Genomic DNA, 23,748 nt, shown 5'->3' with positions numbered 1-23,748 from the left:
TTTACGTGCCACCGGCACAGGTGCCAGGGGAGTCTGGCTTCGGCCACGATCGGTTGGTGCTTTTTACGTGCCACCGGTACAGAAGCCAGTCAAGGCGGCGCTGGCATCGGCCACGTTCAGATGGTGCTTTTTATGTGCCACCGGCACAGAAGCCAGTTGAGGCGGCACTGGCATCAGCCACGTTCAGATGGTGCTATTTATGTGCCACTGGCACAGGTATCACAACTACTATTTCCATTGATATTTATTTTGATGTTCATGTACTTGACTCAATAGGTCTCCTCAAGCACAGCGGGATGTTCTGGTTTGTTAAATAAAAATTTATGTCCTTTGATGAGAGGTGAGTTCTGACATTCAGGTAGGACTTTTCTTCAAGGATAAGAAGTGTGTAGTATGTAAACGAAACTGAGGCATGGAAGAAATGTAGATCAATAACATAACTAAATGAAAATAAAAAAGAGAAAAGAAAGAAATAAAAAGCTAGAAAAATCTTTTATGTATATGCATGAATGCACAACAAATACAAACATGTATATACACGCACGCATGCACGAACGCGCTCACACACACACACAACAGAAGGCTTGTAGTCATTTAGCTGCAGGTTAGCAGACATACAATAGAAAGGTTTGTAATTGTTTAGTTCCTGGTCAGCAGACATACTATCAAATACATTATGGCCATGACTGTCCCATTTAAAATATTTTTTAGATATCAAGTACCACATTATGTACCCTCTCTTTAAGGTAACAGGGTGAAGTTTGAAGTAGATATGCTGTTAATTTTAGCAGATCAAATAACCACGTAAAAGCTCCAACATTGGTAAGGAGATTATGATACAGGATATGAGGTAGTTGTACAGCAGTAAGAAACACATGGAAATGACATCAACAGTATAGGTTCCAGAGGAAATAAATGGAAAAGAGAATTTTAAAAGAATAAAAGCCTTTGTTGTTGTTTGTAGGAAAAGAAGTACGAAAGGTGAAGAGGACATATTTATCCTTATGTTTGATAGCATGAGAGGATCTGTACCATAAGAGATATTTTGCAAGCAATGCAGTAAGTGGATGTGGGGGACATGCAATTGAAGTCATCATTAATAGAGAAACAGGGATTTAGGACTCATTATGACAGCCAAATCCTCTCCCATATCCCAATCTACCTATATCTTAAACAACAAAGACCCATTGGCTAATGGATAAGCTATGATGAAAAAAAAAAAAGAAGGATAACTGTGCCGGTGGCACGTAAAAAGCACCAACCGATCGTGGCCGCTGCCAGCCTCCCCTGGCACCTGTGCTAGTGGCACATAAAAAGTACTCACTACACTCATGGAGTGGTTGGCATTAGGAAGGGCATCCAGCTGTAGAAACACTGCCAGATCAGACTAGAGCCTGGTGCAGCCTCCTGGCTTCCCAGACCCCAGTTGAACTGTCCAACCCATGCTAGCATGGAAAACGGACGTTAAACGATGATGATGATCATCATCATGATCATGACTAGAATGCCAAATATTTTAAAGGTCTGCTGTCTTGGGGCTAAATAACAAAACATTCATTAAATTCACAAATAATTCAAGTGGATCAATGACATTAAAATAGATAATTTGAGAGATGACATACTAAATAACAGACAAAATATTCTTACTTGAGACTTCTCTTTTGGTTGTAGAAAGAAGACAAAACTAAGGAGGTGAATACTAGTGACCCTCAAATAAAGGGGAGATAATTTCAAGAAATTAAGAAATCATCATCGTTTAATGTCAGCTTTCCATGCTAGCATGGGCTGGACGATTTGACTGAGGTCTGCCGAACCAGATGGCTGCACCAGGCTTCAATCTTGATCTGGCAGAGTTTCTACAGCTGGATGCCCTTCCTAACGCCAACCACTCCGAGAGTGTAGTGGGTGCTTTTAGGCACTACCGGCATGAGGGCCATTCTGGTGGTACTGGCAGCGGCCACGCTCAAATGGTGGTTTTTATGTGCCACCTGCACAGGAGCCATTCCAGTGGCACTGGCAACGACCTCACTCGAATGTTTTTTCATGTGCCACCAGCACAAGTGCCAGAAGGCAACACAGGTAATGATCACGCTCGAATGGTGCTTTTTACGTGGAGGCCAGCTTGTTGCTCTGGCAATGATCACGCTCGTATGGTACTCCACTAGCACGGATGCCATGGTTTCATAAAATTAATTAACATGTTTAAGGGAAATTCTGATGTTTGCTGAAAAGGGAATAGCTATGTATGAGCTTTTGATTGATTACAGCAGGCTTAAGTAGATTATGCTATGCATATGAGGTCCACTAAAACAGATGTATGTCCACAGATTTCTGCTTGTCAGCAAAGATCAAATATTCTCTCTAAACATGATGTGTTCAAGTGTTATACTTTTAACTATGGAATGAAATCTTTAACATAATGTTATAAAGATCTATAAATTTGTGTACAAAATAGAAATAACATTTTTAAGAAAGTGGAGTTACCACAAAATGGAAATCCTTAGGTGGAATCCAACAAATGTAATTTAATTTTGTGAAATCATTTCTTAATTTCTTGAAATTATTTGCCCTTTTCTTTCAGAAGCTCTATTTACTGCTAGATTTTTGTTTCCTTTCTCCAAATAAGAAGGAAATTTCAATTAACAGAGAATTATTTCTTTTACAAATAAAGGAAGCATAAATATGAGAGAGAGAGAGAGAGAGAGAGAGGAGAGAGAGAAGAGAGAGAGAGAGAGAGAGAGATAGAGAGAGAGAGAGAGAGAGAGAGGAGAGAGGAGAGAGAGAGAGAGAGAAGAGAGAGAGAGAGAGAGAGAGAGAGAGAGAGAGAGAGAGAGAGAGAGAGAGAGAGAGAGAGAGAGAGAGAGCATGATTTCTCATATCAGAGCAGAAATGCAAACATATATCTGGTTTGAATCAATTCCTGCAGGATCATTTTTAGGTGTGGGTAAAAAGCACCCCAGTGATACTTTATATCATTGGCAAAGGTAGAATGAAAGATAGTGGTAAAGCGTATATAGCACTGCAAAGTATTTACTGTAATCTTTCTGTCCTACCATTTACTAAAAATTAAAAAAAGTTGCAAAGGAAAAAGTGCAACTCACCTATTTTGCAAGTCCTTTCTTGTTGTCAACCTTGTCCAGCCCGAAAGCCAAAAGAGGACTATCTTAAATGTCCTTCTGAACACATGATGTCACTGAGTCCTGTCCTTCCAGCAAAGTTCCCTTTCCCAGTCCCATAGATCACAAAGATAAAACCCACTACCTCACTGAAGGTCAAAGTCCGCCACCACGCTGGGAAGATGTCACTCCTGTTGTGAGCTCAGCAGAGGCACTGCTTGTATCCTCTCCTCCTCCTTTGTTGTCCAACAAATTGATGATCCTGCGAATGTCCAAGATATGATGTAGACACATTGTTCTGGGAATTCTTCACAGCCATTACTATTCCTTTCTTCATTAAGGCGTGCAGCATGCATTTAGGGGCTTGACCCAAGCTTCATCACGAACATGTATGAAGGCAAGCTCTTGCACTCTCTCTCTTCTACAAGTTGCTGTGATACCATGCATGGAAGTTGCCATTCATATCTAAATATCGCCTTGTATGGGGCCAACTCCTCAGGCTATCCTGACCAGGGCAACATATTATACTAAAATACTCCATGAATTGGTGAGATTTGTCCCCTATCCACCAAGGCCTTGATTGTGTGATGGTGTCTCTTTAAAATCTCATTTTCACTTGGCCTACATGCTGCTGTGGAGTGGTTCACATTCCATTTTTCATCAACTCAGTATTGCCAAGCTTCAGTGACTCATTGACTCAGCTGGATTTATGATTTCACTGGGTTAATTCTATTCATAAACATTTAAATTGGGTTTATTTCTTAAACCGTTAGCTTCACATTTCAACAGCTTAACTAAAATTTAGCCCACATAACAGGAACTGAGAGGAATATTGTGAAACAGAGAAACTGCGGGTGATACAGTTAATTTGACATTATTTTTGAATTCTGTATGCAAAAATATACAAGATACAGGTATTGTTTTTCTTGGGACAAATTCTTTGTCGACAAGTGTTATTCTTACCGTAGGTTACAAATCCAAGCATGTAAACGTTACTCAACTTTGAAGTTTTGGGGACAGACGCCCCCTTTTCACGCACACACACTCACACCCACATATATATTAATGATATACACAAATACATGACAAGTATACATAATACTGAAATACGCATAAAGTAAACCCATGCAGACAAATATATTAATATAGCAAATTTTTAAAAATGATAAAAACATACAAGCGATGAAGAAACAAAAGAATCAGTAAGATGATACATGTTGATTAGGTATTTCTGTTTATTTATAAACCTACAATCAAATTAGGTATTTCTGGGCTATCCTTCGGTATAGGTACCGTAAGTACCGTAAGTGGCTTTGTTTACATTTCTGAAGATAACAGAAACCCTTTTCTCCCCCCCCCCCCATATATATATTTCTTTATTACCCACAAGGGGCTAAACATAGAGGGGACAAACAAGGACAAACAAACGGATTAAGTCGATTACATCGACCCCAGTGCGTAACTGGTACTTAATTTATCGACCCCGAAAGGATGAAAGGCAAAGTCGACCTCGGCGGAATTTGAACTTAGAATGTAACGGCAGACGGAATACCATTAAGCATTTCGCCCGGCGTGCTAACGATTCTGCCAGCTCGCCGCATATATAGAAAAACAAAACACTTTCTTGAAATGTATCCGGTACCTATACCGAAGTTACGCCCACACAACATCATACCTTCACAGCAATAAGACTGGAAAACTATATCGTTATAGCCGATTTTCAGATTTTTTACTGTCTTTTAAAAAATGCGTATTTTGCGAATAAAAAACAACAACTAGATCGTCTCGTTCCTATACCACCAACTCCCCATTCACTGCTACCCCTACATCTAATCACTCTGCAATCAACTGCCCCTACGCGCTTGTCGCTCATTCGATCACACGACCTATAGTTACCCTATACTTCCGACAAGATGTATTCGAACCCCACAAAAAAGAAAAGAATATGTTATATTCACACAATATTAACAATGCCTACCACTAATCGATACTGGATGGTACATGTTGACACATACAATAGCTTGCTATTTCTAGCAAAGTGAACGCCTGCATAGTGACCCCTAATGTATACAAAATTAACCGGTTAAGATGCATATCTGAATTGTTTACATAACAACGAATGTCAACTTTGAACTTCGTTTGTGCCTCAGTGCGAGAGGGCTTTCCATTGTATACTTTTAATTTTACTGTAGTTAGATAAACGTAAATTCTTTAAATTTTGTAGTCATGCTTCAAATTCCATTTTTCATAATAAATAATATTAATCTGCGAATTTCTACAGGAGCGTAGTGTAATTTCTAGAACAGTGGAATGCGCCCGAACTGTACGATCACAGAAATTCTTCATATTCATTGCCTATGTGCTGTTTCTTCTGTCCATCAATTAGTTAGTGGCTATTAACTGTTTATCCTGTGTGCGATCGCTCAAACTACTGGAACTAGAAGCGAAATCTCTCTTGAACTAATCGCAACTACCTTAAAAATGGGGGAGGAAATAAGTGAATAAATTAAAAAGAATTTATTTATCAAATAAATATTTTATGGATAGTACATTTTAATAACAACAGAAAAGAAAAAAAAGAACGGAAAACAGAGACAAATATTTTAAAGACAGTAAACTTACCTTTTCTTTTTGTCGTTTGGTATTTCAGAAAAATTTTTAATAGGAGGACAAGTGGAGTCTTTTGTTGGTTCCATAGCCAGCCGAAATACAACAAACTGAGAGCTGGCTTGACACGTACACAAGAAAGCAATTAAATAAATTCAGCTTAGAAAAAGAATTCGCAATCTGTGTTCAGTAAGTCAATAAAGGGTGGCAATGGGCAGAACGTTTTCACAGGGTGCCGCCCACTAACTCTTGATCTTTGATCTCTTAATACCGGCGTACGCACACAAGAACAATAACTGTGTATACATAAAGTTTGTCCTGCCTCTCTTTTCTTTTTCTCTCTGTATCAAAATAAAGCATATGATATGAATGTAAAATGTATTTGATATTTAATGAATTTATAAGTACGTTGTATATAAGATCCATTACATATTCACTTATATTATGCGTATAATGGATATTATGTCTATCGTGTGTGTTTGTGTATGTATAACGCATATGCATTTATGCACATATACATGTTTATACATTCGCGCGCGAGTCACAAACACACACACCACCACCACCATCGTGGTCGTCGTCATCGTCATCGTCATCATCATCATCACCACCAACATCATCATCAACACCATCATATATATATATATATATATATATATATATATATATATATAGGTGCAGGAGTGGCTGTGTGGTAAGTAGCTTGCTAACCAACCACATGGTTCCGGGTTCAGTCCCACTGCGTGGCACCTTGGGCAAGTGTCTTCTACCATAGCCCCGGGCTGACCAATGCCTTGTGAGTGGATTTGGTAGACGGAAACTGAAAGAAGCCTGCCGTATGTATATATATATATATGTATGTGTGTGTGTGTCTGTGTTTGTCCCCCTAGCATTGCTTGACAACCGATGCTGGTGTGTTTACGTCCCCGTCACTTAGCGGTTCGGCAAAACAGACCGATAGAATAAGTACTGGGGTCGATTTGCTCGGCTAAAGGCGGTGCTCCAGCATGGCCGCAGTCAAATGACTGAAACAAGTAAAAGAGTAAAAGAGAGAGTATATATATGAAGAGAGAGAGAGAGAGAGAGAGGGAGGTGGGGGTTAACTGAAGTTTCTTGAATGAAATTGGGCAGATGAAAACAGGAATTCTGTTGTATAGACTGTAAGTAGATTTCAAAAGGACCGGTCATATCATAGATTGTCTGTCTCATTGATTCTACCTCTGAATTAGATTAAGAGTACATGTGTCTGTGGAATATTCGGCCATTTAATGCTGATTCAGTATGTAGAAAGTTCTGTTGGTGGGCCATTTGTCAAGAACATGAAATTCGAGGTCACAATCAATACTCTTTCTCTGTCTGACTGTCTCTCTCTCTCTCTCTCTCTCTCTCTATATATATATATATATATATAATGGCTGTCAAGGTTTATGATATTGGGAGAATATTGTCTCCTTCCATTATCTCTTTTTGTTCTTTATGTAGTTCAGGCTTCGACAGGTGAAGAGAGAAGACTTCAAGTGCAAATGCTATTTACAACTGGTTTATTTACTGGTTTCATAGGATCGGTGAAGTGTGCTGCTCTCAGCAACCATCTTTAGTTGTGTGCATTGTGTAGTAGCTCCGTTAGTGCAGGCACATTGCCTCCGGGGGTACAACATACAGACAGGCACTGCCAATGGAGTGTGCTCAGCAAGTGCTGCTGCTAAGAGGTGGAGAGAAGAGGCGGCAAAAAAAGGAGGAATCTCAATCTGTTTTGCCCTTATATACAGTTTGCCATCAGTGGAGGCGCAATGGCCCAGTGGTTAGGGCAGCGGACTTGCGGTTTCGATTCCCAGACCGGGCGTTGTGAGTGTTTATTGAACGAAAACACCTAAAGCTCCACGAGGCTCCGGCAGGGGATGGTGGTGATCCCTGCTGTACTCTTTCACCACAACTTTCTCTCACTCTTACTTCCTGTTTCTGTTGTACCTGTATTTCAAAGGGCCGGCCTTGTCACTCTCTGTGTCACGCTGAATATCCCCGAGAACTACATTAAGGGTACACGTGTCTGTGGAGTGCTCAGCCACTTACACGTTAATTTCACAAGCAGGCTGTTCCGTTGATTCGGATCAACCGGGACCCTCGTCGTCGTAACCGACGGAGTGCTTCCACACACACAGTTTGCCATCATGAGCCTCGTGATCTCGTGCATGGCAAATGGATGCAGGTGAGGTCTCGCTCCAGTCTTGGAGATGACAATGGCTGCCGCAAAATCTCATCCAATATGGTGCTGACTGCTTGTGCAGCTACATATATATATATATATCCTATGTTCCTGCCTTTAGGCTTTCACTTCATATACGCCAGCTCAATTTGATTTGTTTTCAGTCAAAAGACGTCTTGTTATTTCTTGTTGTTTGTATTCACAATTGTGTACCATCTTCTCTGTTTTTGTTGTTTGTTTTTTGTCTTTGTTGCCGTACACATTCGCTAGCTTTCTTACAAAGGGGTCTAATGCTCTTAGGTAAGAATTTTTGGGGGGCAACCAGATTGAATCATCTCAAGTGTAACTGCCAGAAATAGTCGTGACTTCTGGTACTTGACTGATGAAAGAAAACCAAGAATGACCTGTCTTTTTTAACCTGTCCTTTAGAAGGACAAGTTTCTCTTGTCTGCCTTTGTATCATCTATCTGTCCGAACATTTTAATGCCCTCTATTGCGTTTTTGTTCCATTTATATATATATATATATATATATACAAATTGAGTTGTAAATACAACCCTCCATGGATAACATATATCCAATATACTGCTAGTGAAGTACCCAACAAAGTTAATACATACGATTTGTTTTTGTTTATTTGGCACTTACTAATCTATAATTAATTTAATTCATAATTAATAAACTTATTCTAAATTAATAGTAACTTCTGTAGGTGTGTGAAAATGTGTATGTGTACGTATGTATAAATTTGAAATTTTGTGATGGGAGAGACGGTAAAGGTGTTTATTTAATTAAAAAGGGCACAAATGCAAATAAGCATTTCCTTAGAGACATTTCTATCACTTTTGTAGAAATTTTACATGTGATTACAGCTCATGTCCATTAGTTGATGCCATGAAGAGATGACAAAAAGTCGATAATTGCACATGAGCAGGGGATCTTAAGAAATCAATAGGCTTTTTGTATGCAATTACCCATAAGAATAATATTTTATGTTGTAACTTTTACAGAATTCATCTGCCTTTGATGAAATTTAACATTTAGGTAAAGTTTATGGTCGGAGTTATGTAATAGAATCAGAATTTAACTGGTAAAAGGCAGAAAATGTCAAAATTCATTCACAACAAAATAATGAACTGATTTTGAAGAAAATTGACCCATGAGTAAAATTAAGCACTTCAACATATGAAACATCGATTATTCTTATAATGTATTGGGATATTTTCATGTAAATGGTCACATGGATTCTATTTTATGACATAACCTTAACACTTTTCTTTGGATTTTGCTGAGATTGGAAATGCTGATCAATTTTATACAGTGAGTGGCATTAAAGGGAGATAAATAAACAAATACCACTCTCAACAGTTTGACACCCAAAAGTTTGACTATGATTTCAGATGGTCCAGTATATAAGAGTATGTCAAAAATGTTAACTGGGTAAAATCCTTGCTAAACCAGATATAACATCTTAATGGGTAACAGTTGGCACGGGGAATATAGAAGATTTCACTACAAGGTCAGAGGTGGGCTTAACTTAAACATGGAAAACATGAGCAATGCTGGGTCCAACAGCTAGTATACACACACACACACATTCAGATGAATATGGTACCAGAATTTAGTACGGTATTATGCATACAATTTCAAAGTAAGGTGATTAAAATCAAAATAAGTAACAAAGATATCCAGAGGTAATGCAGTACAATCGTTTCATGCAACTCCATTTAATTGAACAATGCAATCATTACACCAATTTAGAATGCAGAGTAATACTCAGCTTTCTGAGGATTGCTCTGTATTTTGTTGCTTATTTTGATATATATGTATACATACCCCTGCTTATTTGCAGTTTGGCATTCATAGTCCCAGTTATTTGTGGAACTAATAATTGTTCATGGAAACCATAGCATATTTGTGGAATTGTAAATATCATCTGTGATTTTTTTTATGGCTTTTCCCATGGCAATATATATTTCTTCACACTTTTTAAGGCTAAATTATTGATAACAGTATACTGTATTTGCCAGCTTACTGGATGGCCCTTTACAGATGAAGATCCCTCTCATTAGAATAGCCACGCATCACGTCACTTGATTGTTTTAGATACTGTATCTTGTATCTCTTATTACTGCTTTCAATCAAAGCTTGCTAAAAAGTATAGTGACATCTATCTATATTTCACATATACATGCTCTCTCTCTCTCTCTTGCTGTATTTTTTCTCTCAACAACAACCTCTCATTGTAGTGAAAGCATATATATATATATGTATATATGAGAGGTTGTTGTTGTTGTTGTTGTTGTATATATATATATATATTATTTGTATCGTTTTATTGTCACATGTTTAACTTTCCTTGTTTTTACCCCTCTGCGAAGTAATTTTATTTAATTCCTTTGCAGGAAGGACTAGTTCCACGAGTCGTGTTCTGTCCTCACCTTCGAAACACGCTGGAGTTGAACTAGGGACAGCTGATGAAGGGGATTTTTCCTTGTGTAGTTTGTCTAGTACTCTGTTTTTGTCGTTTAGGTCCGTTTCCACGTTTGTTTTTACGTTTTCATTTCTCGTTGAGTTCTACGTCTATTTGTGGTGTCCTGTACTCACGTATATATATATTGATATATGCATGTATATATATATATGTAGATGTAGGTACGTACATATATGTATGTATGTATGCATATATTTTATTTATTACACTATATATATATATATATATATATATATATACAAATTGAGTTGTAAATACAACCCTCCATGGATAACATATATCCAATATACTGCTAGTGAAGTACCCAACAAAGTTAATACATACGATTTGTTTTTGTTTATTTGGCACTTACTAATCTATAATTAATTTAATTCATAATTAATAAACTTATTCTAAATTAATAGTAACTTCTGTAGGTGTGTGAAAATGTGTATGTGTACGTATGTATAAATTTGAAATTTTGTGATGGGAGAGACGGTAAAGGTGTTTATTTAATTAAAAAGGGCACAAATGCAAATAAGCATTTCCTTAGAGACATTTCTATCACTTTTGTAGAAATTTTACATGTGATTACAGCTCATGTCCATTAGTTGATGCCATGAAGAGATGACAAAAAGTCGATAATTGCACATGAGCAGGGATCTTAAGAAATCAATAGGCTTTTTGTATGCAATTACCCATAAGAATAATATTTTATGTTGTAACTTTTACAGAATTCATCCGCCTTTGATGAAATTTAACATTTAGGTAAAGTTTATGGTCGGAGTTATGTAATAGAATCAGAATTTAACTGGTAAAAGGCAGAAAATGTCAAAATTCATTCACAACAAAATAATGAACTGATTTTGAAGAAAATTGATCCATGAGTAAAATTAAGCACTTCAACATATGAAACATCGATTATTCTTATAATGTATTGGGATATTTTCATGTAAATGGTCACATGGATTCTATTTTATGACAAAACCTTAACACTTTTCTTTGGATTTTGCTGAGATTGGAAATGCTGATCAATTTTATACAGTGAGTGGCATTAAAGGGAGATAAATAAACAAATACCACTCTCAACAGTTTGACACCCAAAAGTTTGACTATGATTTCAGATGGTCCAGTATATAAGAGTATGTCAAAAATGTTAACTGGGTAAAATCCTTGCTAAACCAGATATAACATCTTAATGGGTAACAGTTGGCACGGGGAATATAGAAGATTTCACTACAAGGTCAGAGGTGGGCTTAACTTAAACATGGAAAACATGAGCAATGCTGGGTCCAACAGCTAGTATACACACACACACACATTCAGATGAATATGGTACCAGAATTTAGTACGGTATTATGCATACAATTTCAAAGTAAGGTGATTAAAATCAAAATAAGTAACAAAGATATCCAGAGGTAATGCAGTACAATCGTTTCATGCAACTCCATTTAATTGAACAATGCAATCATTACACCAATTTAGAATGCAGAGTAATACTCAGCTTTCTGAGGATTGCTCTGTATTTTGTTGCTTATTTTGATATATATGTATACATACCCCTGCTTATTTGCAGTTTGGCATTCATAGTCCCAGTTATTTGTGGAACTAATAATTGTTCATGGAAACCATAGCATATTTGTGGAATTGTAAATATCATCTGTGATTTTTTTTATGGCTTTTCCCATGGCAATATATATTTCTTCACACTTTTTAAGGCTAAATTATTGATAACAGTATACTGTATTTGCCAGCTTACTGGATGGCCCTTCACAGTTGAAGATCCCTCTCATTAGAATAGCCACGCATCACGTCACTTGATTGTTTTAGATACTGTATCTTGTATCTCTTATTACTGCTTTCAATCAAAGCTTGCTAAAAAGTATAGTGACATCTATCTATATTTCACATATACATGCTCTCTCTCTCTCTTGCTGTATTTTTTCTCTCAACAACAACCTCTCATTGTAGTGAAAGCATATATATATATGTATATATGAGAGGTTGTTGTTGTTGTTGTTGTGTATATATATATATTATTTGTATCGTTTTATTGTCACATGTTTAACTTTCCTTGTTTTTACCCCTCTGCGAAGTAATTTTATTTAATTCCTTTGCAGGAAGGACTAGTTCCACGAGTCGTGTTCTGTCCTCACCTTCAAAACACACTGGAGTTGAACTAGGGACAGCTGATGAAGGGGATTTTTCCTTGTGTAGTTTGTCTAGTACTCTGTTTTTGTCGTTTAGGTCCGTTTCCACGTTTGTTTTTACGTTTTCATTTCTCGTTGAGTTCTACGTCTATTTGTGGTGTCCTGTACTCACGTATATATATATTGATATATGCATGTATATATATATATGTAGATGTAGGTACGTACATATATGTATGTATGTATGCATATATTTTATTTATTACACTATATATATATATATATATATATATATATACACACACACACAGTGTATCGCACCAGTATCTAATGATAATACAAACTAAATTTTTCAAAAATTGTCAAAAGCAACAAACAACCCTAAACCATTAAAGAAACTGCTAACTAATGCAAAATTATTCCTCTCTGCAACCAGCCCCAAAGTAAAAAAAATATAATCGCCCTAACTGTGGTACATGCCCCAACCTTTTGGAAGGATCAGAATACTATTTTAAACAAGGGCAATGCTTTACAATTAAATTAAATTTCACTTGTGCATCCAAAAATCTAATCTACATAATCTGATGCTCGGGCTGCCAGAAAGACTATATTGGTAACATGGAGAATTCTATCCATCAATGTTGTATGGTGCCTCGTCAACAGATAGCCTCACCATAATATCACCAAATTTATCTCAGTGAACATATCGACATACGTACGAAACAAATACAACCTAAATTCACTATTTTCCTTCTATATAAATTTGATGACTGGACTTCACAAACATAACTCAATAAAGAGACATAATTCATCCAAAAATACAAACCTGAACTAAACACTAACTCATTTTAATTGTATTACTAATTGTCCCTTAATTACCTGACACCTGGACGCCCATTCATATTCAAACCTGAGTCATGAGAGGTCCGACATGACTCTTATGGAGAAAGTATTCAGACCTTGCCAATTGCTTTATTGTTCATTTTCATTTTCTATTGGACTGATTTATTTCATTCAATTATGGAACTTCAACATATACAAAAAAGTTATAGATGTATGCCAACCCCAATTTTTAGGTATAAATTACTGTTCATACTTATGTGTGCATGTGTATATACATATATAAATACATCGGGGCGTCGATGCTGTCGCCTCGTGGATATATATTTCCCTGGCTTCTTTGCTGACGAGACAGGCCAGTGGCAAATAGATTTAATTTAATTTAATTAAATCGGTTTGCCAATATGTATGTCGAAACTATGCATAGTCCAAAGATGATAAGGGTAAATGTTTTTATTTTCCTTTGGTTTCTGAATTACAACTATTTAGCAGTTTGAGTTTAGCTGCTCTTTCTAGTGGGTCGAATGGCCTATCAAGGCCATTCCTTAATATTGTTGAATGTATATTATATAGTCTGTTGACTATTTTTTCTTTCTCACTGGACCGCTGGTGGTGAAAAATTTCTCTTGAATTTTTTGCTACCCTGATATTGATTAATACATATATAAATATATATATATACATACATATATATTTTGCAAGAGAGAAAATGAGATGTTTGAGCATAGAATATTTGCATATACATTCATTCACACATTACTGCTTAATCTTTAAAACCTAGTAAGGTAATATAATTAACTGTTTATAAAATGAAATAACTCTTGTAACTGTATGCTTGCCAAAAACGCTGAAGAGCTTCATGTAAAAATAAGAGTTGCTCCCCTTGACAGCCAAAGAAGATAAGACTTCAAACTGCACATATTTTCTGTAAAAAGTTTATTCAAAATAAAAGAAACCAGTTAAAATATAATGAACATTGCAAATTTGTTGCCATGCATCTCTCTATATATAAACGGCAAAATGTGTGTCTGTGTGTGTGTGTATATCCTTTATACAAATCTACAATTTTTCTGTTAGAGGGCTCGCACTTTCTATGGTCATTAAAAAACCTTCCAAGGGTGGTCGTGCTTCATCTCTGTTTACTTTTTTTTCAAAGATGGCATCCTATTGACAGCAAAAAAGTTTTCTCTTTGTATAAGTTGACAATCATTGATCATGAAACCGGTACTTATTTATTTGTAATGATGTAATATGTTCCTAATATCACCATAAATTTTATAATACAAACTTTCTGTGACTTTTACATTTCTTTTCTTTCTTATATATATATATATATATATATATATATATATAGTAACAGAAAGGAGAAATTTCGATTATTCCCACGTGGTGAGTTGTAATAAATATAAGAAATTAAAAAAGGAAAATACGCACACTTTACATAGTTTTAATATAACTTTTAATTTGTCAACCGGTTTTGCTATAGCTATTCATGATATTATGTTTTACTTATTTGAATATGTCTTTTCTTAAAAGGAAATTTTGTCCATATTGTGTGTGATGATATTTATGAGTGAATGACTTCACAAGTAGAAAAACAAGGGGAGGTAATTGGTTATCGTTATTATTGTTATTTTTGTGGGCAAGGGAGGGGAATATATATGTACAGACAAAAAAAGGTTGTTTAGTGAGGGGACTTATGTACAGTGATGTAATCGTGAATTGAAATACGTAAAAAGATAAAAGCTGGTTATGCGAGCATATTATGACGTGTTCTGTATTTTTCACTGAAAAAAGTTTCTTTATTTAAACGTTCTTGTGTCTTTGCACTGGTAGAAGGGGAAGACTTTGAAATTTGGTTTGATGTTATCTGCACATTTTTCTATATATTCACTGAGAGAAATTTGCCTGTATTGCGGGAAACGGATTTGCTCTTTATGTAGAGTGGTTCTCTTTCTCAAGGTCATACTCGTCTGTCCAATATAGTTGTGTCCGCAACGTGAGCAGGTTATTACATAAATTAGGTTCTCAGAGGCACAAGTGAAACTAGTTTTAATTGTGAACCTCTGTCCTTGTTTGAAAAGGAAATCCGACCCTTCAAGTAAAAATATCTGTATATATGAGTGCTGAAGCAGCTTGTAGTTTGAGGGAACTGTAATGTGAGGAATAAATACAGTCCACCTACCTTTCAGTGTTGGCTGTCCAGCTGTGCTAAATCCAAGATGTGCCCTAACTGTCTTGCCTATCACTAGTAGCTACAGCTAAAGCTCTGTCCTGCCCTTGCATCCACACATATCCAGTCACCATGACTGCCTCAAGGTCAAAGAGGACCATGCTGGTCTTCCTTCACTTCGTTCTTCCCTCTTCCTCTTGCAGTGGGGACCTCGGCTGTTGATGTAACTGCCCTTTCCTTTTGGTTCACCTCATCCCCACAGAGCTGCCATAAAATATATCAATACCTATGGGAATAGTGTTTGATCAATCAGAAGAAGTGCACAGATTTTCTCATCAAACAGATTCTACAACCTTCTGGACTAACAGTTTTTAAAGGCAATATTCAACTTAGGGAGAGATACCTTGTGATTTTATGGGCTGGTCATTTTTTTCTGTACAGTACTTTCATCTTTCTCACCTTGCATTGTCAATCAACTATTATTCATTATATGCAGCAATTCATAATGCCCTGTATCACTCTCATATTATTATATTGGATGTACACTCTGTAAACTCAGCAAGGTGGATAAAGAAAATATTTGGAAACTTGGAAAAATCTTAGTGTGTTTGTTTTCAAAACGCACTGCCTTCTTGACATTGAGGACAGCCAAAGAAGATAAGACTTCAAACTGCACATATTTTCTGTAAAAAGTTTATTCAAAATACAAATGGTGAAAGAAACCAGTTAAAATATAATGAACATTGCAAATTTTTTGCCATGCATCTCTATATATATAAACGGCAAAATATGTGTGTGTGTGTGTATCCTTTATACAAATCCACAATTTTTCAGTTAGAGGGCTCGCACTTTCTATGGTCATTCAAAACCTTCCAAGAGTGGTCGTGCATATCTTTACATTTCCCCAGTCACCCCGCAAAGCCATTAAAAAATCAATAGAAGTGACTTTTTTGTGAATTTTCTATCTAAAACCCAATCAAAATGCCTGAAACTTGATACGCCAATTGAATGCCAGCTAACTGTATGTGATTGGTCGGAGATTTGGACAGTACTCGCTTGTATGTACACATGCAGCTGTATGTGCATGCTCTAACACTATGACCCGGCGTTGCTGGGTCATAGTGCTAGTATTTTAACTAAACAAATTTTTGAACTATTATAAATTTTGTGCATTAAAATTTATGGATTATGAAGTTGTAAAGCATTTGTAAATTTGTGTTGCAATTCCTAGTATGAAACCATGTGTTGAAACAGATATTGTGGTATTTCGGGATGGCCATTTTTTTGTTTTTTGGCCAAATAAACACATGCACTATATATTTGTTCTTATTCTAACTCATGTCCATTGTCCAGAAATCTTTCATCACACATCTGTGACCTCTTCAGCAGCACTTTCTGTCCTCGTGTGTGCTCTTGCTCTAATTAGTCCATTCTGTTTTCCTATGATGCGTATCCTTATATGTGAATGCATTTGTGTCAGTATTTGCCTGTGTGTCTGTATGTGTCATTGTTTCTAGTTGCACTATGACCTTCACTTCTGCCCCTCTTGTAGCTGCTACTGCCCTTGACCCTGACTTTTGGTACCATTCCTGTATCCCTCTGTGTTTGTGTGTTTACCCATGCTGTTGCCATCGTGGTAGTTGTTGTTGTTGCCGCCGTAGCTGTTGTCGTTGTTGGTTCTGTTGTTGATGTTTAATGTTGTTGCAGCCATTTGTGAAGTTTTGTATGTGTGTTTGTGTGTGTACATGGGTTCGCTTACTATGTTGTTTGTATATGTGCCCTTTATACAGTTTTATTTGTTTTTTTTAAAATTTATCTCTATTTCTTATATTTATTGTAGGTATGTGCTGATTTGTCTGATGTGTATTACAGTTTGTATATATTTTATTATCTCCCTTCTGTCTTTAGTTGTCATGTTGTGTGGTGTGGTGGTTGGTGTTATTGTTCCATTAGTGTTTTCTGTTGAGGGTGTAGCCTCTGTGATCTGTCTAAGTGTTGTGTCAGTTATGTGTGTTGATAATACCTTAACCTCTCTGCTATTGATTGAGCCTCTATGTTCTGCTTGAGCATGTTGGTAGAGCATTGATGAGCCTTTTTCTCCTTTAAGCTCCTACCAGTGTTCATCTATACGCTCTCCTATGCTGTCTCTCCATTGTAAGTAGTTGTCATGTCTCTGCATCGTCCCTCAGTACAGTGTAAGCTTTACACTATATTCTTAACCTTACAGTTAACCTGTGGGTTCATCCTACGTGCTATAAAATTGTTCTCCGTACATGAGGATCTATTAAAGGGATAAGTTCTACAACAACCACACACACACAAATACAGACGCAAACGCATATAAGGATGCACATCATAGAAAAACAGAATGGATTAAGCGGAGCAGGAGCACACACGAGGACAGAAAGTGTTGCTGAAGAGGTCACAGCTGTGTGACGGAAAATTTCTGGACAATGGACATGAGTTAGAATAAGAACAATAATAAATGAGTGAAGAACGAATATAAGGTGCCTGTGTTTATTTAAGTAATAAAGTTTACAAACCTTTGATATCTGTAACTTGAGTGTTGTCAGGTTTGAGCATAAGCAATGTATATATAAGATGTAGGCAACGTTATGTAATAGCAAGCAACAACGAATAAACTTTTAAGTTGCAATACATTCCAAAATACGAAACTACATGGAAAATGAAAAATATTAATAACCTAAAATTTTCGCACTTTTTACGAAAGTGTGGCTATAATTAAAGTATTTAGCTTTCACGGTGCAAAGAAACCCCGGGTGATTTCGGTCCGGGTTCGTTGGATTTTATCTTCGATCATGGATGTGGACAGTCTTCAACAGAATATTGACCTCTACACTGCTCAGGTAGACACTGTTAGTGCCTCCACTCACCTAATATGCATCAACAGCAAATTGTGATGCTGCGTGGTCGTAATGTTTGCCGTTTGTTTATTATTGTTGTTGTTTATATCGCAATGATTGAGTCTTATATACATGAGGGGTACATATGAAACATGTTTACAGACACAAAACGAATAAACTCTCTGTTGTGTCCGAATATACTTAACGCGGCAATCTTTCGTCTCTAGTAGACCTTTCCGTCGATTTCCGTAAAAAACTTTTTTTTTTACATATGGGCTTGCGGGAACTTTTGAAGTAATGAGAGCGAAAGAGACTAAGAGAAAGCGATTGTATGACGAGGGAAGTTCTTTTGAAGTTACCGTCCAGGGGAAGCATTGATGTACTTGTGTGTGTGTGTGTTTGATGGGGTGTGGGAGACAGACAGTATGTTGTGTAAGTGAAGTGCTTCTGTTGGTGTGTGTTAAGAGACAGAGAGTAATGTGTCTCTTTCGCTCTCATTACTTCAAAAGTTCCCGCAAGCCCATATGTAAAAAAACCCCCATTTTTTTACGGAAATCGACGGAAAGGTCTACTAGAGACGAAAGATCGCCCTTAACGCTACATTATTTTCCGAATACGCGTGACAGGGAGACAAAATTTCAATTCTTCTTTTCAATTCTCAATAGTCTCATACAAACACAGATGCCTTCCCCACACAACCACTACGAATTATACTTTTTCTTCCTTGTAAATAAGTATGATTATGCGCGCGGCAATACAGATCGATTAGTTGCGAGTAGGCATGATGCCTTTGGCCAAATATCTCCGTCAGTTTCGATATCTTTAGTTCGGTCTTTATTGTTGCGAAACTGGCCGAGTATTCCACTGACATTTATTCGTTCGCATGATCCTCTGAAATACGGGTACAATCTAATTGACATGCTTCCAAAGTTTCCTCTACCCATTTTAAATTACAGTGTTTGGGTTGGCCCAAAACCTTTGTCCAAAATATGGCACAGTGGGCTCGAACTCGCGACCTCATGATTGCGGAGCCATTCACCCATGCTTGCAGCCATTATCTGTCTGTCTGTCTGTGTGAGTGTGTGTGTGTATATATATATATATATATATGCATGTATGTATCTATCTATATAGGTATAAGATCATGTTTGTGTATCTCTCTTCTCTGTGTCATGTATATATATATATATATATACATACACCACATACACATGTATATATATATGTGTGTGTGTGTATGTATATGTATGTAATATATATATATGTATATATCTATGTATGCATATATATGTGTATACATATCTATATATATATAGGGAGATTTCACAAAAAAAACAAAAGACGAAGACAGGTGGTGTAGACAACAAACAGATGTATTAGTATAATGCTCGGGAAGCGAAAAAGTCTTTAACGTTTCAAGCCTATACTCTTCCACAGAAAGAAACAAGGAGAGAAAATAAAGAATGTGTAGTGGCTAGGGATCTTCCTTGTTAGTGGACTGCACCCATGCTGGGACACCTTCTTGAAACGTTTTAGTCAAATAAATCCAGCTCATCTATTGTTGAGCTGCTAATTTGTGGAGATATAAACAAACCAAACCAGTTGTCAAGTTATGGTAGGTGGGTCAAACAAAGACACACACATAAATAGAATACATATATATCGTCATCATCATTTTCAATTAGCATCTACTTTAAATGCTAGTGTAGGTTAGATGGTTTGGAATTGGTAAGCTGGAGAGCTGTTCCAGTCTGGTTTGGCATGGTTTCTACAGAGGGAGGCCCTTCCTAGCACTATCTACTCCAAGAGTGTAGTGAGTGCCTTTTACATGTCACTGGCACAGGTGCCTTGTATGTGTCATCAGCACAGGTGCCTTTTACGTGTTACTGGCACTGGCTATAACTACGATTTCACTTGGCTTGATGAGTCTTCTCAGGCACAGTACATTGCCAAAGATCTAGATCACTTGTCATCACCTCTGTGAGTCCTAACATTCAAAGATCATGCTTCACCACCTTGTCTTATGTCTTCCTAGGCCTACCTCTTCCACAGGTTCCCTCCACACTTAGAGATTGACATTTTACACAATTGTCCTCGTTCATATGCATCACATGACCATACCAGTGCAGTCATCTCTTTTGCATACCATAAATGAAGCTTCTTATGCCCACTTTTTCTCTCAAGACACTTACACACTGTTATACATGCACACTGACATTGCACATCCAGCGAAGCATACTAGCTTCATTTCTTTCAAGCCTTCACAAGTCCTCTGTAGTCACAGCCTATGTTTCACTGCCATGTAGCATGACTGTTTGCACACAGGCATCATCTCCAATATGTCTTTCATGCTGAGGGAGAGGCCCTTTGTTACCAACAAAGGTAGAAGCTTTCTGAACTTTGCCCAGCCTTTTCTTATTCTAGCATTTTGCGCAGCCTATATATATCAGCTGTAAGCTAATGAAATTTGTAAGGTAATCATTTATTTCTTTGTCATCTGTCTTTCTTATATATCATCATCATTTAATATCTGCTATAGGTAGGATCAACAAATAAGCACTCCATCAAGATATAAGTATCATTAAATATACACAATAGGCGCAGGAGTGGCTGTGTGGTAAGTAGCTTGCTTACCAACCACACAGTTCCGGGTTCAGTCCCACTGTGTGGCACCTTGGGCAAGTGTCTTCTACTGTAGCCTCGGGCTGACCAAAGCCTTGTGAGTGGATTTGGTAGACGGAAACTGAAAGAAGCCTGTCGTATATATGTATATATATATATGTGTGTGTTTATGTGTCTGTGTTTGTCCCCCTAGCATTGCTTGACAACTGATGCTGGTGTGTTTACGTCCCCGTTACTTAGCGGTTCGGCAAAAGAAACCGATAGGATAAGTACTAGGCTTACAAAGAATAAGTCCTGGGGTTGAGTTGCTCGACTAAAAAGGCGGTGCTCCAGCATGGCCGCAGTCAAATGACTGAAACAAGTAAAAGAGTAAAGAGAATTACAGAAGAGCTACTAATAGTTTCATGCTTTAAGAGACATCAAATTGGCAGATTTATATAACATGCCACGTATCTTTAAGTTCATAATGTTGTACTTAACAACCTGGATGCTGGTCTATGAGAAAAACGAGAAGAAAGAAGCACAAAAGAAGGTTGATGCAAAAAGTGGAATGAAAACAAGAAAAGAAAACCAAGATCTTCATCCTCTTTGATTTAGAAAGCATAATTCATATAGCTGGTGCTGAATAATATAACAGAAAGGAGGCCAAAGTCTGTGAGATAGCAACTGAATCCAGAGTGGGTAGTGTCCTGCAGTTTGACAAAAGAAATCTGTTATGTGTTTACACCAGCTCAAACTTTCAGTTCTGGAATTGCGTGGTTAAATTCTTGGATCTAAAAAGGATGTGTGATCTTTCAGCTACACATAATTTGGATATCTTTTATCCATTTATATATGGCATAGATTTCTCCATGATTCTCCTTTTGATTGTTTGTGGTGTGCATTTGTGATGATGATGATGATCTTGGCTTTCTTAATTTTCTTTTCTTCACGTTCCACTTTTTGCATCAGCTTTCTTTGTGTTTTTTTTCTTCTCCTTTTTTCTTAGTTTTTTTCTCATGTTTTCCCATAGACCTGCATCTTGGTTCCTAAGAACATCTAACATTTATGAACTGAGCTTAAGAGATTGTTTGGAGATAGGAGACTGGGCCAAAAAGTTTGTAGACAGATTATGAAGGAGTGACGCCGCAGCTGTGAAATCTTGTATGCATTAATTTCACCTTTTTGTATTAACAACTGCATTGTTTCTTTCTAGGTAAATTGACACCTGACTGTTCAAAGATTTCAGAAGTAACTAGTAGTGACTACTCATGAGAATGAATAAGATTTGGCATAGTAGACATTTATGCTGACATGGCTGCTACATTAGGGGATGATACTCCAGCTGTATCAACAAGCAGCTGAATTTAGGAGGGGAGAGTCTTGAAGATGGCCCAAGGTCTGGACATCCTGCAACTGCCACCACCGAGGAAAACATTGCGTTCACCACATAATGATTGGTGACAGACAGTTGACTATAAATCAAATAGCCAATGGTATTAGCATATCTTATAAGAGAGTTGAGAATATTCTGCACAATGAACTTGGCATAGTGAAGGTTTCTGCTTGGTGAATAACACAACTCCTGACCATTGATCAATGTAGGCGGCAAACTGGCAGAAACGTTAGCATGCCGGCCGAAATGCTTAGCTGTATTTCGTCTGCCGTTACGTTCTGGGTTCAAATTCCGCCGAGGTCGACTGTGCCTTTCATCCTTTCGGGGTCGATAAATTAAGTACCAGTTACACACTGGGGTCGATGTAATCGACTTAATCCGTTTGTCTGTCCTTGTTTGTCCCCTCTGTGTTTAGCTCCTTGTGGGTAGTAAAGAAATACACATTGATGTACCAGGCTGATCACATCATGGGAAAATTTGACAGTGCTTGAAGCCAGTCCAGCTGGCTTCCTTGAACGTTTCCTTAGTCAGGATGAGTGTTGGGTTCATCACTTTGAGCAGAGATAGAGACTATCCATGCTGTAGAAAAGCCCCTCCTTACCTGCTCCAAAGAAGGCCAAGGTTGTTTCATCTGCAGGGAAGGCCTCAGTTTTTTGAGATGCAAAAAGCATTGTGTTTATTGACTATCTCCAAAAGGACCACACCATCAATGGGTAGTACAATGCTAACTTGCTGAAGCTGTTATGAAAGGCTGCCAAGACCAAATGTCCAAGAAAGCTGATGAAAGGGGTCTTGTTTTATTATGACACTGCTCCAGCACACAGGTCCTTGGTTTCAATAACTGCTGTGCATGACTGTGGCTTTGAACTGGTTGATCAGCCTCCCTATTCTCCCGATTTGGCTCCATTTGACCATATGAAAAAAACTTTTGACTGGGAATCAGTATCTGCTGTTGATGAATTTTGTGAGCAATAGGATGGAAGCTTCTTCATCAATAAGATTCAAGCACTCCAACACTTCAAATGATGAAATATGTGAACTGCAAGGGGGCTCTGTTGTAAAATAAACTTTGTTTAGTCATATTCCATGAGAGTACCTTGGTCAGTCTTTGACCTCTTCAGCTGACCCTTGTACATGGCATGTTATATAAATCTGCCAATTTAATGTACCTTAACGAATGAAACCATTAGTAACTCTTCTGTAACTGTGAATATTTAATGTTATACACACACACACATGTATATATATATATAATTAAATAAATATATATAATGGCATCCAGCAGCTGGTCTGCAGTTTGGCAAAAGAGACTGATAGAATAAGTA

The 23,748-nt window shown here is 37.3% G+C and overlaps 1 protein-coding gene across 1 annotated transcript in view; it reads right to left on the bottom strand.

Moving 5' to 3' along the window:
* LOC115209292 (N-acetylgalactosamine kinase) overlaps positions 1 to 18,205 on the bottom strand; it is a 38,056-nt gene extending 19,851 nt beyond the window's left edge. Inside the window, exons 1-2 of the mRNA XM_029777622.2 lie at positions 18,106 to 18,205; positions 5,739 to 6,064 (exon numbers count right to left, since the gene is read on the bottom strand). Coding sequence (XP_029633482.1) covers positions 5,739 to 5,812 — 74 coding nt within the window. The 5' untranslated portion in view covers positions 5,813 to 6,064; positions 18,106 to 18,205. The remainder of the gene's footprint in view (positions 1 to 5,738; positions 6,065 to 18,105) is intronic.
* Between the last annotated feature and the right edge of the window lie 5,543 nt (positions 18,206 to 23,748).

This window comes from Octopus sinensis, linkage group LG3 (assembly GCF_006345805.1).
Source record: "Octopus sinensis linkage group LG3, ASM634580v1, whole genome shotgun sequence".
Classification (NCBI taxonomy): Eukaryota; Metazoa; Mollusca; class Cephalopoda; order Octopoda; family Octopodidae; genus Octopus; species Octopus sinensis.
This window is presented reverse-complemented; position numbering and strand designations above follow the sequence as displayed.